Consider the following 16,405-nt stretch of genomic DNA (forward strand, 5'->3'; position numbering starts at 1 on the left):
GAGTCATAAGGTCCTTCATAGAGTTTGGCTTATGGCGAGCGAGGTCGTCGTAGACTTGCTCGTCCTGGGAGGTGAGACCGAGCTTGAATCCTCGGGTAGAGATGACGTCGTTGCAACCCTCTATCTCATTGAATAGTTCCCAGTAACGACCGGCGTACTGCCGAAGCGTTTCATCATTCCTCTTGCGAAGGGCTAAGATGGAGTCGATCTCCTTCTCGTGCTTGTTGCTTGTTACGAACCGGGCCATGAAGGCATCACAGAGGGAATCGAACGAGGAGATTGATCGAGCCGAGAGTTGATTGAACCATGTGAGACCCAGGTTGCCGAGGCTTGCAGGAAACACTTTGCACAAGAAGGCGTCGTCCGAGGGTTCATTCCGAAGAAACAGAGACATGACAGTTTTATACTGAACCAGATGAGTGTACGCCTCGGTCTTGCCGTCGTATTTGGCAAACTTGGGTTGGGTGAATCCCTTGGGGGGGGTAACCGAGTCGATCTCTCTTGTAAAGGGGGAGGTCGTGAGTCGTGTAAGCCGTGCGTCGCGATGAGGTCGGATCAAACGGTCGGGACCGTCTGGACGCTCAGTCGCTGCACGCTTCTTGGGGACGAGTTTGTCCAATCGTTCATATTCCTTTCTCTTTGGATCAATACTAACCGATTTCCCGGGAAAGCGCTCCCGGCGGTGATGGCGGTAGCTATCCCGAGCGGAAGGCTCAAGGCGCTCGGTGATCGGGCTCCTGCTTTGTGCGCCGCCGGGGTGCGAGTCGATGGGACTTCTGGCTCCGGAGCCCTTCAGGCGCTCGCGGTATCCTCTGGTCTTGATCTCTACAAGGCCGTCATCTCCCCTGGCTGCCCATGTGAGGCTAAGGGTAGATTCCCGGCCTGTCCTGCCTACTAGGACCAAGTGGGTGGAGGAGGCAGAGACGCTCCCGCCACCGAGCCTCTCAAAGGCCGATGGTCTCCTTCGAAATTGCACAGGGGAGCGGGAACGGTCTCTGTGCGATGTGTCTTTTGGGGCCCGGTTGTCCACCGCTCTTGGTGACTCGAGACAATCCTTGACTGAGGGGCGAGGTCTGTGCCCTAGCAGGTGACCGCCTTCCTGACTGCAAGGGGAGGTGTGACAGTCCTTTCTTCCGCCACGACTCCCAAAGGAATGAGACGGGGAGATTTGAAGGAGGTGCTTGATCTCCGCCAACTCGTCTCGGACATGTCTGTCGCGGTCCATCACCGTCGTGAGGTCGTCGATTTTCCGCTCGAGGTGGCGGATGTAGGAGTGGAGCTCGGAGGATGGGCCTGGGTCTGGAATTGACGCTCCGGCGCCAATTCCGACGGATACATGGGCCTTTCCAAGGGCGGTTGCTCCACCGGAAGCTAGGCTGTGGTCCACGAGGGAACCGAGCCCGTGGGCGGTACCACCGTGATGCGTGTCGTCGATCTCGACCATGGTCGATTCAAGAACGCTGAATGGAGCAGAGAAAGGGGAAGAGGTGAAAGTTGAAAGGGTCGCTAGGTCCCCAGCAGAGTCGCCAATTGTAGGTGTTCGATTTACAGGAGGGACCTTGACCTGAGCTGGTATTCCTCTTCCGTTACTCCGTTCACCCGCCTCTGAACCTGCAACAAGTCACTAGGGCTAGAATAGCCCAGTGACCCTCCGACGATCAAGTTAGATGTAGGGAGAGAGGTTTAGGTCTAGGGTTAGGGAAATATGGCATACCTCTCAAAGATGAGTATCCCTTCGTATTTATAGACCTAGGTTTACTTGGCCTCCAAGCTAGCGCGTGGAGGTCACACTCAGGTACCTGCCTCGGGTGACATCATAGATGACGCACCGGATAAGACGGTTACGAAGCACATGGCCAGACCTGGCCTAGATGATTCTTTCCGCCACGCATCGCTCTTGGTCCCCTCTTGCTGTGCTACACTCTTTCAAGAGACCTTAACGGAATGCACACTTCGGTAATTAACCGAAGTGTCAACAGGAGACTTGATACCGAGCAAGTAAGTAGAAGGATACACCGGGCCGTGCCGATATGAGGCCTCGGTTAATGGTGATCCAGTTAGATTACCGAGACCATGACCGAAGCCCCCACAATAACTTTAGTGAATTCACAGTTACAGAAACCAAATTCTATCTATAGTCTATGCTGCATTAATTAATAATTACTGCTAACGTGCAAATAAAAAATTAGATTCAGTAAAGTAGTTCAACTCATATACTCCACTATTCCTCGGACACCATAATACGTACGTGGACACAAAAATAAGAAAGAAGAAACGCCCCGGACACCATAATACGTAGATGGACGCAAAAATGAGAAAGAAGAAACGCAGGAAAAACATGTGCTTCTATTTCCTCAATTCCAAAAAGCACAACTCAATAGAAAAAATGCTTAAGTCTTAATTAATTTGTTTTCCTGCAATTATTCCTGATTTGGCCACTCGTGCCGGTCAATGGGCTAAGGCTTCCCATCTTCACCATTGCATTGGAAAAATCATTGAAGAAGGAATCAGAATCGGAACTATAAGTATCAACTTGAGAATCGGTGGAGCCTCCGTTGAAGAGTTGTTGGTCTGAATGAAGAAGGCCCAATTGGCTCTGTAAATTGGTGAAGTAGGCATTGTCGAAAGACGTTGGGCTCGTAGTATCGAGAGGAGAGAAGTTGTTATCACCTCCAGTGCTCGGACAGGTTGATTGGAGTGATGTTGCGAATTGGGAATCGATGTTGGTTTCATTGTAGATTCGGGCTCGGAAGGATGTGCACCTTGCTTGACCTATTGTGTGTGACCCTGCAAAAAAGTCGAAGAAACAAGAAACTTGTTAGGTTATTTTTCAATTTTGATAACATTAGATCGCTTCCGCAGTTGGCAGTTTTAAAGGTAAAATATACTTTGCAGCCCCTTTATTAAGATCTTAGAGTTGGTTTGGACATTATGAATCTAGTCCTCTACCTCTTAAATTTTCATCGATCGTACTCATTTGATGAATGCGTATCATCTACAATTTTAATGGAAAACCCAAGGAGAAATTCATATGATTGATTGAGACGGTAAAATTGCTGTATTTTAAGTGTTCAAAGTAGGGGGAAAAAAAAAGAAGGGGATTCCAGAGATCGAGCTTTTAGTGGACTGCTTTGCATAAAGTCCAAAAGTTGAAGGATCAAATTAAAAATGTGATGTTCCCCAGCTAATGTGAAAATTGAACAAGATTTTAAGGTGCAAGGAATTTTTGCCTACTTTTAGAAAACTTTTGGTCGATCTTAGTGGAGTATTATTCTTGAGATAAGGGCAAAACTAATCAAGGCTCCAAATGAGCCAAGTTGTTAGTGAATTGTGCAAGGCTTGACTCGGTAAAGACACATTTTAGACAAATCAAATTTGAGCTTTAATTTTTTGGCATGCTTAATAAATGAGGTGAGCCGTACTTGAGCTCGATTATACTAACAAACTTAAGAGTATAACTATATATATCATGAGAATTGAAGATGCATAAACTTATATATGTACATAATTAAAATTTTATAATTTGTAGATTTTTAAAATTTTACAAATACTATAAGCTTGTGTGTTTTTGTGTATTTTATTATTTTGTATATGTATTAATTGTGTATGATGTACATACAAAATTAAAATTATTTGAAAGCTCTAGACCCGTATGAGAGCGTTAAGTATTTGATATTTCTAGCTCAATGAGCTCATTAAGGCACGTGAGCAAGCGGAGTTGACTCAATTAAACGTAGTCAAACTCAACTCGATCTCGACTCCTCAAATTTTCACTAGGTTCAAGCTCAAGTTTACTAAAACGTTAACAACCAAATTTGAACCTTCTAACACTCGGTTCGCTCGTTTGCAGCACTAACACAAGGCCAAGATACGTTTCCCATCATTATCATGCTAATTGCAAAGAAGTCCATGGACAAAACTAACTTATACGGGGGACGATTTAGTATTATATACATGATGACAAGCATGTTTTAACATATATACCTGAGAGGGCCACCATTTCATTAGCAGAGAAACCTTTGTTTGAAAAGGCAGTGATGAGTCCACTAAGGTTCAAAGTAGGTGCCGGAATGTTGTTGTTTGCAGCAGTTAAACTCGCGGTGGTGGAATCCCCTCGGCCTAATTGAACTGTCCAAGAAGGGCCACCTAGCTGAAACATTTCATAAAACACAATTGCAAGTTATATTACATGCTTCATTAATTGGTTTTAGAGAGTTTGCGCATCTTTGGATTCATGAGTGATCAGGACGTACATGGAGTTGGGTTAGTGGCTTACTGCAACAACCGAGTCACGAGCAGCGACAGCTAAGATATCGGCACAAGAAACAATACCAGGGCACACACTTTCAACTTGAGATTTGATGGTGTCAATCACGTCGAACCCTCTGAGTGAATTGTTGTTTGGAATTGCAGTCTTTTCTCCCGTGAAGTTGGCTGTGTCGTCCAAGAGGACCGATCCATCACAACCCTGTTTCAAAAAGTATTCACTTGAAATCATACATGTACTACTATATTTAGAGGTCATAGTCAATGACGTAGATCGACGTTGGTGCACTGGGGTTTCTTATATAGGCGTGAAATTTCACCGACAAAATCAAAGTCAAATAAATTTCAAAAGAATTGGAAGGTGGCGTGTCGTGATTTACAATATTTGGTATGACCATATGAAAATTGCTTTCATTAAGACAGCATGTGGGTCTCACATATGTGGTAGAAAGTAAACTGGAATTAATATGTGGTAATTAAAACTTCTTTTAGAATCTTGCAAATAGACGAGTGTGTTCCACTGAGGCTCTTTAAAAAATAAGTACCTATATGTAATTTTTAAATCTAAAAATAATAAGCTTATTGAAATCTAAAAATATGTAATGTAGATCTTTTGAATGATGCAAAAACAATCGCTGGTGGCGGAGCTAAGATTTTGATCCGGGGGAAGGGCAGCTTAATAGACATATACTCCCTTCGTTTCAAATTGAGAGTCCCTTTTGAAAATTCCAACTATTTAAGGGGACACATACAATAATTATACCTACAATGCCTATCATTTCCACTATTACCCATATATTCTACCTACTTTAAAACATTTATATTCACCTGTGATGGACACTTTTGAAAAATTACCAAATATTTTCTTCCATTTTTTGAAGGACCATCATTTTGAAATTGCCATCAAAACAAATTTGTTAAATCACACATGCACGTATATGTCTAAACATGCATTTCGATTATTATCATATAAGAAAACTGGGTTAGAAGATTGAAAAATATTGATAAGGAGAATGATTGGGGAAAATAGTAGTATAAACTTGCATTAACAAAGCAATCGTGGAAATGGAGACGGAGCAATGACGCCCCCATTCGAGCCTCGTTTGACACTGCAGTGTCCACTGCTGACTCTATGGTTGTAAGTACATCAGGACATGTTGATGAATAGTAGTCGTCAGACAGTTGAGCAGATCCCATTCCAACAAAAGAAACAAAGACTAAGAATACCCAAAAAAATAATGCGACCTGTTTTGGCAACGAAAAATACGAAGCCATGACTCTATTATGTAGTGCCTCAAAAAGAAGAAGAAGAAGAAGAAGAGATTGGCGTAATTGAGTGCTTGGTTGAGGGTCATCGTTGATGGGTTTTATACGGGGAGAGGTTGTCCGCGTTGTGCATTTTTCTTCATGGGCTAAGCTATAGCTGGGTCAACTTTTCATACGTTTGTTTTCTTCTGAAATGGCTCATCGTACGTTAGGTGGTGGTGTTCTAATTAAATTGTTCTATACAAAACCATGGAATCATACATACATATATATATATATATATATATATATGGATGGATGGTAAAAAAGGGAAAGACATGCGCGCAGTGGTTATCAGGTTAATTAAGAGATTAGTGTGACCTTTTTCGATTGGTTGTCAATGTTCACACAGGGCCGGACTGACTGACGCGGTGTAACTTTCGGAAAGTTAAAAAGTAGTACGTTTTATACATGGATGAGATACTTTTAACAAAAAATAACTTCGTAAATATATTGTCATCACATCTCTTTTTTTATCGGCGAAACTCGATATTTTAGAATGGTTAGATTAACACATTGGATGAGGAATTCAACTCCTGACCTCTTTTCTCCCGGTACTTAAGTGCATCACCTAATGCTGTTAAACCAAAGGCCTTTCTTGACAAATATATTATTATCCTCACTTACCTGAATAATAAACTATTTTATCTCGGGGCGGTTTCGGGGATACTTAAAAAAAAACCCTTAAAAAAACACTCCAAAATCTTAATCTCATAGTTTCCGATCAAATTTTGATGATCCGAGCCGCTCAATGTGTTCAGAACGTGATTTTAAGGGTGCCCGCGAGAAACTGGCAAAAAAACTAACCTGGAAGGGCTTGATTTGAGCAGTTTTTTATTGGACCGTTTAATAAAGTTCAATAAAAAACTGTTCGGATGAAGCTCTTTCCGGTCTTTTTTTTTTTGCTGATTTCTCGCGGGCACTCTTAAAATCACGTTCTGATCACATTGAGCGGCCTAGATTATCAAAATTCGATCGGGAACTATGAAGTGTTTTTTTAAGTGTCCCCGGAACCGCCCCGATTTTATCTAATTACCATTCGAACTCTTAATTTATTTAGGGCGCTGCTATTCGCAGCCATCTATTTACTCCCATAGCCCGTTAAAACTTTTCAATTATACTCGACAGTTAGTTACCGAAATTGAGATACATTTTCAGCATCCAATTACCGAAATATAATATTTTTTTTAACAGATGTTTACCTAAAATGCATGTTCGGCAGTTGTTTACCGAAAGTTGAACATATTTTCGACATGTAGTTACCGAAATATAATCTTGTTTTCAATAACAATTTACCGAAATGTTGTTTATGATTTTCAACAACCATTTACCGAAATGTTGTGGGCTACGGGAGAAAATAAAGGGCTCCGAATAGCGGCGCCCTTTATTTATTTTCCATGGACACCCTCCATTCTGGGACATTCCACGTTTGGTATTTTCCACCCACTCAGGAATGTGCGCTCCATCACTATATATATATATATATATATATATATATATATATATATATATATATATAAAGAGAGTTAGGTTCCGGTGAGGGATCCCTCATTTTATTAAAATGCGGGACTCCCCTTCCTGATTGAATTTCGATGATCCGAGCCGCTCAAAGTGATCAGAACGTGATTTTAAGGGTCCTCGTGAGAAATCAGCAAAAAAAATGACCTAGAAGGGCTTCATCCGAGAAGTTTTCATTGAACGGTTCAAAAAAAACTGCTCGGATGACGCCCTTCCCTGTCATTTTTTTTGCTGATTTCTCGCAGGAACCCTTAAAATTACGTTCTGCACACATTGAACGGTTCGGATTTTCAAAATTTGATCGGAAAATGAAAGTCATTCATTTTAACAAAATGAAGGATCCCTCACTTGAAAATTCCTCATATATATATAGAATCTAGCTGGGCCCGTCCCCATAGCCCATAGCTTGATGTTTATATACTCCATATCTTTCACTCTTTTAAAAGCTTAAGTGTTGATCAATATTCCATTCAATGTTGGGTTTCTTGCAGCTAGCTGAACTACGTACGTACTCGTAAAAGTTAATAATTTTGAACAACATAAACCATGAAAGCAGCTACGTACATTCTCCTCTCTTTTCTTTTTTTTCTTTCTTTTTAACAGCAACGAAAGCAAGTAAGAATATGCTAGCTTAAGCTGTAACAAATTACTAAAACCCAATATATGAAAGCAGCTACATACTTAATTCTTTTTTATGTGTTTATTGACAGAACATGCTCGATCTTTATGATGCGGAGAATTTAATTTGTCAAATTCGCGGGAGCATTGACCGGATAACACCTGTCCAGTATTACTCGATCAATACTAGCTAGTAGTATTTTGCTAATCATATATGTTGTATATAAGGAGCATTTTATATATATATATACATATACACAGTAGAAGAACATGGGGATTATCAGAGTAGGAGAGAGATACAGGGTGGGAGGTGATCCCAAATGGAGGAGGTGACTGAGATATTTATAGGAAGTGACTAAAGAAATCAATCAGTAAATCAACAATAGTAAAAGCAAAAAGGAAAAGTTGAATAAAACGTTTTAATTGAAAAGCAATCAATTGTGAATAGTAAATCCGTGGGTGAATAGTACTGTTATATGAACAGTAATGAATAGTACTTCGGATGAATAGTGTAGTAATGAATAGTGCAGTTGAGTGTAGAATAACTTAATATGAACAAAGTATGAACACAAAGTATGAACAAAAGTAATTACTGGAACTGTAATTCAATTGCTGAATTAAAACAGTACATAAATGGGTTACCGGTTTACAAGGGAAGCTGGAGTAGATTGATACTTAGCAATTAACTGGGATAGAAGAGTATATTCAGAACTCTAATAACTTTGTAGAAGAGTATCTAAAATATCTCTGGGATGACTATTGAGAGCAAGAATGCAACTAACTCTGTAATTGCCTCTAATTTGCCTCTACTTTCTACCTTACTCTTGGATCCTTTTATAGACTAAGGTCCCGAGTATTACAATTATTACAAATAGTACTAGCATGTGACTTTTCCCCTTTCGGTGGAGAAATGATGACTAAAGTGACTGACTAGTCCTGCTTTCGGTGCTGGTGGAACCAAAAGTAGAAATAATTGGTTGTTGTTGCTGCTTTCGGTGCAAATGGCCAAAAGCAGTTGTTGACTGTTGACAGTTGGTGGAGAATGGCCAATAAGGAATAATTGGCTGTTGACTAGGACTCCATCATGTTGTCCAAATTCTGCAATTCTTCATTGGGAAGATTATCCCAATAATCTTGTCCATCGTCTTCATTATTGATGTCTGGGCCGGATTCGAGATCATCTTCAGACATTGGGTTCATATTGTGATCCCAATAGAATTTGTAGTCTTTGACTAGATTTTGGAATTTTGTATAAAAAACGAAATCCACATCTTGAAGATGATCGGTGGACTTGATTTTTTGAATTAGATCTTCACAAATTAAGTGATACTTTCCTTCTTGGAAATAATCCTCATTTCCAAGATTACTTGCAATTGACTTTGCCCTGTGATGTCTGATCTGAGCTCTAATAGGAGCAGAACACGGCCACGGGCATTCATCTTCAATAAGATCAATAGGTGCATGTAATCTGCTGAAAGGCCAATTAGTAGAGAGATACATGATATGTTGTGCTAGTATCACATTCTCTGTGTTGGTCCATTCGGGCATTTTACTAGAGATTAGAACTTGGCATTTCATTGCCCTATGTTTATTGAAAACATTGTTGACACATATGGCTAACTTTCTCGTGACTCGGTCAGTTTGGTCTGGGTCAGTAAAAATGAGTTGTTTAAGAAAACCATGGTCTAATAGGGTCATTGGGCTGATTTGAATGTCTTGGCCTTTGTATGGAAGGACAAGGTCTTGGAAGTGTTGCATATGGATGCAGGCTTGGGGAATGCTAAATATTAACTGGCAAGGACAATCATACCTTTCTAAAGGTATTTCTAAACATAGAGGATTAATTTTGGGGCAGGTGACTCGGTCTTGGTTTTCATTATAGTGAGTTTCCCAAGTGATTGATAATCTTGGGGTTGGTTGACTGGCTAGTTTAGTAAGGGTTTCAAATAGGAATTCTTGAAAATGGTGACCAGATTGCCTGGCCAAATGTTGAATATGGCTGACTACATCTAATGGTAGTGACTTGGGGAGTAGGGATTGGGATTGTGGTAAAGCTATGGTTTTGAAAGCTTTTTCTTGAAAAGTTTCAAATACACTTACGCTTTCACCATCATCCAGTAGGGATGACTGCAAATGTACACCTTTACTACCATCCAGTGGGGATGATAGTTTTTTTACTTCTTTTATCAGTGGGATAAAAGAGGTCTTTTTAGCTTCAATTGACTGATTCTTCAATGCAGTGAGTTCTACTTTGAGCTGATTATTTTCAGTTGACTGCTGGTAATACCTGCAGTTTAAATCAAAATATTTGCAAGCCTATTGATTCACAATACTTGCAAGAAGGGGGGTTAGTAGATGAACTGGTGCTGACTAAAGATGGGTTAATCGAAACTCCACCAATAGAACTAGGGAAAACAACTCCACTAGTTTGCTGATTAAAATAAATACTTAAACAATTTAAGCTGTCTAATAATTTACGGTGATCCCCTCTTGTGTTCCAGAGGTTGTCCAGAAGACATTGTTGGGTTTCATCCATGCTCTTTAAGTAATTTAGCTTCCTAAATTTTGTGCTTGCTCCTTCAGGGAATACAGGCAGAAGGATTTTCCCAAAGGGAATTGTTTTCTGTTGACTTTGAGCCATCTGTAAAATAATCAAATGAATCATTAGTAGGATAAATAGAGCAATTTTGTAATTGACTTAATTCATTTTTTTCTGGTGTTGATAAAAACTCAAAAGCGACTTGTTGATTACAAGATATGATGTTGTTACTAGTGACTGTGAATGGATAGAGTAAATAAATGAAGGGCATTCCTAGGATTACTTTGTCAGTTAAATTTTTGACTAAAACAAAAGAGGTTTTGAAACCAATTTTATTTTGACGAATATTGACTTCGGGTAATTTGTATTTAATTATCATTTTACTTCCATTTGCAGAACTTAATCGTTCAGTTGTTTCTTGATAATATTTAACAGGTATCAAACTTTCTTGAATACAATTTAGATCTGCTCCTGTATCAATGAGAGCAGTGACTTGTAATTTATAATCGCCTATTATTAATTTAATACGGGCATGCCATTTCTGTATGTTTATTTGATTGATTATATTTAATCTGTGACTATTTTGGTTAATGTTTGGGTGGTCAATATCTTGATCACTATTTGGGTCTTCAAGATTTTGGCTGGGATTTTGGTCATGACTATCATCTTCGAAGTTTTCTTCAGAAGAGGAACTGTCTTTTTCTTTTCTGAGGAATTTGTTAGCTAATGTTGGAAGTTGGGTTTTAATCTTCGTAATTTCTATTTTAATAAGATTTATTTCATATTGTAAATCATGCAGAGTGACTTCTTTATTAATTTTATTAAAACGTTCTATAGTAGCATTAAGGTTTACTGTTGGTTTACTATATTGGGGTTGTTTTCCTTGTTGTAGCAAGAGTTGTTTGAGTTTTTTAATATATTGTTGTTTTAATCCTAAATCATCTATTTTACTAATTAGATCAATTAATAATTCTTCTTCTGGTAATTCTCTAGTAAGTACATTTAATTTTTTACAACAATTATCAGTACAACCAATTTTAATTTGATCTTCACTTAAACTGTCACTAAGGGAATGGTAGTCAGAGGATGTACTAATATTTTCTTCATGGTCAGAATTGGTTAGATTTGCAACTCTGAAAATCTCCAAGATATGCTGTTTATCAGTATCAGATATATTAAGTTGACTGATTTTGGCTTGGACTTTACATTCAGTTTTGTAATGTCTCTTTTTACCACAGTTATAACACGTAATGTTACTTTTGTCATCAATCTTCTTTTTATTCTTTTGATTCTTAGGTTTTTCGTAATATTTTTCTTTGGATGATTTGGGTTTACTATATTTTGAGTATCGGTGACTTTTCTTATTGTAGGTTGGTTTAGTATGGCATTTGGGTTTCCTTCGTGATGGTGCTATTGGTGGTAGACCATATTGTTCACAAAAGTTGCCTAACTCATACTTGGCTTTATTTTTATCCTTTTGGGTTTGTTTACTAATTTTCATATCAATGCACATTCTTAGACCTTCTTTTTGAATGGTACTAATAATGTCGCCATACGTTAATTTATCATATTCAATGAACTCCTGTTGGTTGACTAAGAACATCTCTAATTTTGTGAGCAAATAAATTAGGGAGTCCATTAATAAATTTTTCTTTCCAGAATGATTTTGTACAATCATCTCTGAGCATGACTCTAGATGTAAAAACATCTTTGTACCATCTAAAATCACTTAATGTTGGACAATGCAAATTGCTTAGCTGATCATGTATTCTAGAAGTAAAGTTACTAGGTTGTCCAATAAAATGTTTAATGATGGTATAAATTAATGTGTTTATTCCATCTGGTGCTCTCATTCCAATTTCATTGTCAAAAATTGGGAGACCATTTTCATCCAGTTGGACAGCATGTTTAATTTCTTCTCTTGACTCATGGGTGAGATATTTATCCCACCATGCTTTTAACATTCCAGTGAAACCAGAAGTTAGTAGATCAACTATTTGTAGTTGATTAAGATCTGTATTACCTAAGTAGCTGTTAGCCGCCATTGACATGTGGTTTAATTTCTCTAATATTTGGTGTTCACTCAAGCCATCAATATTCCATTCATATAATTTATTGGAAGAAACAGAAAATTGGTTGGATAGATTATTTTCTTCATATTGTAAATCAGGAGGGGTTGGTCTAGAATACCAATTTTTGGTAAGAGTGGTATGGTTGGTTGCGGGATTAATAAGACGGTTAATTCCTTGACTGGAGAACTGGTTTTGGAGTTGCGTGATTTCTTCATCAGAAGAAGATTCTTCTTTTTGACTAGAAGTACTAGTGTCACAATTTTTTGTGATCGTAGAAACTTGGGGTGATTCTTGTTCAGATTTAATGGTTAATTTTGTTAATATTTCATCAATCATTTGAATATTTTGATTCTGGTTTATGTTAATTTTCTCTCTTTTTTGGGGAAGACGTATAATGGGTGCTTCTATATGTTTACTAGAGGATGGGAAGCTGCAAGAAGATCTTTCATCAATTTTGGTTTCTATTTTATCTAATTGGTTACCTATAGTTTTGAGACATTGATTGGTGTAATTAATTTGTTCAACAATTTGTTTGCATTCTATTCTTTCACTAGGTAATTTGAATGGAGATGCAGTAATAGATGCATTTTTGTAATCAATAATAATGGGTTCTAAGGGAGGATGACTAGAATTTGTAATGGTGTTATCTGGTTTTTTCCATCTTGTTTTTGTAATGGTATTAACTTTTTTATAAAAGTTTTCTAAGTAATTAAAAAAGTAGATTTCAGTCCTTGTATCTTTCATGAAATCTTCCCATTGAGTAATTATCTTTGCTTGCCTAGATTGTGAGTATTTATTAGCATAATCTTTTCTTTTTTGTTTATTTTCTTTTGACTTAAATTCTTTATATAATTTAGCAAAATTAATTTCAAAGTCTTTGTGTAAAACAAGTAGACTTGGCTGTGTAGAATAATTAGGTTTACTAACTTGTGATCTAAATTCGTGAGCTTCTTTTACTAGGATTTTGGAAATATTCCAATTAGTTAATCCTGTATTTAGATCCTGATATTCATGTTCTTCTTGGTTGACTATGTCCGACAACTCTGATAAATTAGCCATTGAAGAACTGGCTGAAGAACTACACTTGAATAATCTGTTCATTGTTTTATTCCTAAAGATTCTCCTTTTAGTAATTTACTCCTAAAGTCTTCTCTTTTAGTATTTTAATCCTAAATTACCCTGATAAAGACATACCCCACTTAACACATACCCATAGCCTACTGAACACATACCCTAAGTTTTTTCCCAACCCCTAACTGCCCACCTGGGACTTACTCACGGGGACTTTTACGGATTACTACAGGGTGGCTCAAAGTGGGTGGCCAGTGCAAGGTGCTCGACCGAAGGTAACTAGAATTAATCTACTAATTGAAAATACAGCAGGAATAAAGGAACTAAAAGAAAGATCAGGGGGAACAAATCAACTTACAGTTTACTCAGTGTTTAATCCTTCAACAATTTTCTACTTGACTCTAATACCAAATGGGGGGCGGAAGCACAGACACAGTAGAAGAACATGGGGATTATCAGAGTAGGAGAGAGATACAGGGTGGGAGGTGATAGTGCAATTACTAGAACTTGTAATTGAGTATAAAATAACTTAATATGAACAAAAGTAAGAACAGAAGTAATTACTGGAACTGTAATTCAATTGCTGAATTAAAACAGTACATAAATGGGTTACCGGTTTACAAGGGAAGCTGGAGTAGATTGATACTCAGCAATTAACTGGGATAGAAGAGTATATTCAGAACTCTAATAACTTTGTAGAAGAGTATCTAAAATATCTCTGGGATGACTATTGAGAGCAAGAATGCAACTAACTCTGTAATTGCCTCTAATTTGCCTCTGCTTACTACATTACTCTTGGATCTTTTTATAGACTAAGGTCCAGAGTATTACAAATAGTTCAATCATGTGACTTTTCCCCTTTCGGTGGAGAAATGATGACTAAAGTAGGTGACTGGTCCTGCTTTCGGTGCTGGTAGGACCAAAAGTAGAAATAATTGCTGCTTTAGGTGCTGACTGTTGGTGAAAAGCAAAAATTATTGGTGACTGTTGCTACTTTCGGTGACCAAAAGTAATTATTGACTGCTGGCAGTTGGTGGAGAATAGCCAAAAGTAATTTGGTTGATGACTTTTTGACTATATGGGATGCCATTATGCAAATGGGTCCTGGGCATCTTGAAAAGCGGACCCATATGGGTTTTTGCAGGATGTTGCTGTAGCTGACTCTTCAGATGAATTGTCATCTTCTTCTTGACTGGCTTGAGCAATTAATTGTTGAGCTAACATCAATAACTGTGAACACTTGGTTTTTGACTTGGATTTTGACTGTATGAGAGAACTTGGAGTTGGACTTCCAAGCCGAATTGTAGAAAACGTCGGTGAACTTGGTTCAGGAAGTACTGACTTCTGTTTATTCGGGTGAACTTGTGTAATTGGAACTGGAGCTTTGACTGGAGTTGGGACTTTGACTGGGAATTCTTCTTTGACTTGTTCAATGATGCGATGATGCTTGTATGCACCCCACCATTTTACCAAATACTGGTGAGTAACTGTTTTGTTGTTGATGCTGTATCGCCATTTGAAGATCCATGGTACCTTGTATTTTGCCATGAATAGTAGGAGAATAGGAAATTGACCAGTGTGATAGTTGGTTGGGTATAATGTGAAAAAATAGTTGACTTGATCCATAAGTTCAATTGGTAATAGTTCAGGAATGGCTCCATTTTGGTGCCACCATCTGGAGAACCAAGACGGAATTACCGATTTGAACTTGTGATCAAATGAGAAAAACCAGGAGTGAGTAAATGATTCATTTTCATGGAGGATGACTTTAAACCAGGAATCAATATAATCATAATAATTATATTGAATCGAATGACTAGGGATGTTTCTGAGTAAAGATGGGTGTCCCCATTCATCAAGACTGACTATGTTGTGAATGTTGAGGGAATAGTAAATAACTTTATTTGGATTGACTCTATCAGTAATAGGTTTGATAATAATTGACTTGTGGTGGAGAAGAATGTCTTTATAGAAAGAAAGAGTTTTATCTGGGTGAGCAGGGATGAAATGCCATCCTGGAGGAAAAAAAACTTTGACTAATTCAATGGGGCTGTGGATATTTTTGTGGACTGGTTCAATGGAAAATAAATTGGTTGCGACTGATTTGAGGACATATTCAGTGGTGCTTGCCGGGTAAGTAAATTTTGGTTGACTAAGTTGAATGGATTGGTTTGAGGAAAAGGGATCCATTGTGGATGGTGTAATAGTGTGACTAGAGGATGGAGTGTATGCTAGTGCAGAACTGTAACTTGTCCTGGGGATTTGCCCAAGAACTTGGTACCTGTTGCCGCAATCTGCTGGAGGAAGAGCAAGCTGGTTTTTTGTAGGTAAAGCTGGATTCTTGCTTTTATCTGTCATTGTAAGACTGAATTGGGTTGTTTGTAAGTATGATGAATAATGAATGCTGCTGAAAATGGCTTTAAATAGCTGAGAAATACTTTTTGATGAATGAGTTACTATTATGATTTGTTAAATAAAAATTCTCTGGTAAGAAAATCAGGAATAGAATTTTGATCTCCTTTAATATATTCAATATCAAAATCAAAAATACTTAAAATTGACTGTCACCGGCAAAGATCTGTTTACTAGCTATGTTTTTAACATCTTGTTCTAGAACATATTTTGCACTTTTACAATCAATTTTGACTAAAAAATTTTGATTTAATATATCATCTTGAAATTTTGAAATACATAAAACTAGTGCTAAAATTTCTTTTTTAATAGTACTGTAATTACTTTGTGCTTTATTCCAAAGACCAAAATGAAAGCGAACAATTTGTTCAGGGGAACTAGGATTGACTTTTTGGAGGAGGATGCCACCATAACCAATATCTGAGGCATCAGTTTGAATAATTTTAAAAGAATTGACTGTAGGAATACCTAGACATGGTAAGGACTTAACATATTTTTTGACTTGCTGGACTATGGAAGTATGTAGAGATGACCAAGGAGGGGGTTTGTCTTTCAATCTTTCAAATAGTGGTTGACAAGTCTTCCTAAGATCTTTATAGAATTC

The 16,405-nt window shown here is 38.0% G+C and overlaps 1 protein-coding gene across 1 annotated transcript; it reads right to left on the reverse strand.

Moving 5' to 3' along the window:
- Positions 1-2,227: 2,227 nt before the first annotated feature.
- On the reverse strand, positions 2,228-5,560 carry LOC131322472 (cationic peroxidase 1-like). Its single transcript, XM_058353800.1, has 4 exons — positions 5,311-5,560; positions 4,277-4,468; positions 3,985-4,150; positions 2,228-2,787 (listed from the first exon to the last, which is right to left on the reverse strand). Exons 1-4 carry the CDS (start codon positions 5,539-5,541, stop codon positions 2,402-2,404), a joined length of 975 nt encoding a protein of 324 aa, XP_058209783.1. The 5' UTR covers positions 5,542-5,560; the 3' UTR covers positions 2,228-2,401.
- Positions 5,561-16,405: the final 10,845 nt, after the last annotated feature.

The sequence above is a fragment of the Rhododendron vialii genome, chromosome 4a (genome assembly GCF_030253575.1).
Source record: "Rhododendron vialii isolate Sample 1 chromosome 4a, ASM3025357v1".
Lineage (NCBI taxonomy): Eukaryota > Viridiplantae > Streptophyta > Magnoliopsida > Ericales > Ericaceae > Rhododendron > Rhododendron vialii.

What these genes read in the sequence shown, in the direction of transcription:
- LOC131322472 (XM_058353800.1), bottom strand. Translation starts at nt 5,541, where the DNA reads ATGGCTTCGTATTTTTCGTTGCCAAAACAGGTCGCATTATTTTTTTGG. An exon ending in CTCGTGACTCGGTTGTTGCA is followed by an intron (nt 4,151 to 4,276) that starts GTAAGCCACTAA and finishes GAAATGTTTCAG; the next exon opens with CTAGGTGGCCCTTCTTGGAC. An exon ending in TGAAATGGTGGCCCTCTCAG is followed by an intron (nt 2,788 to 3,984) that starts GTATATATGTTA and finishes ACTTTTTTGCAG; the next exon opens with GGTCACACACAATAGGTCAA.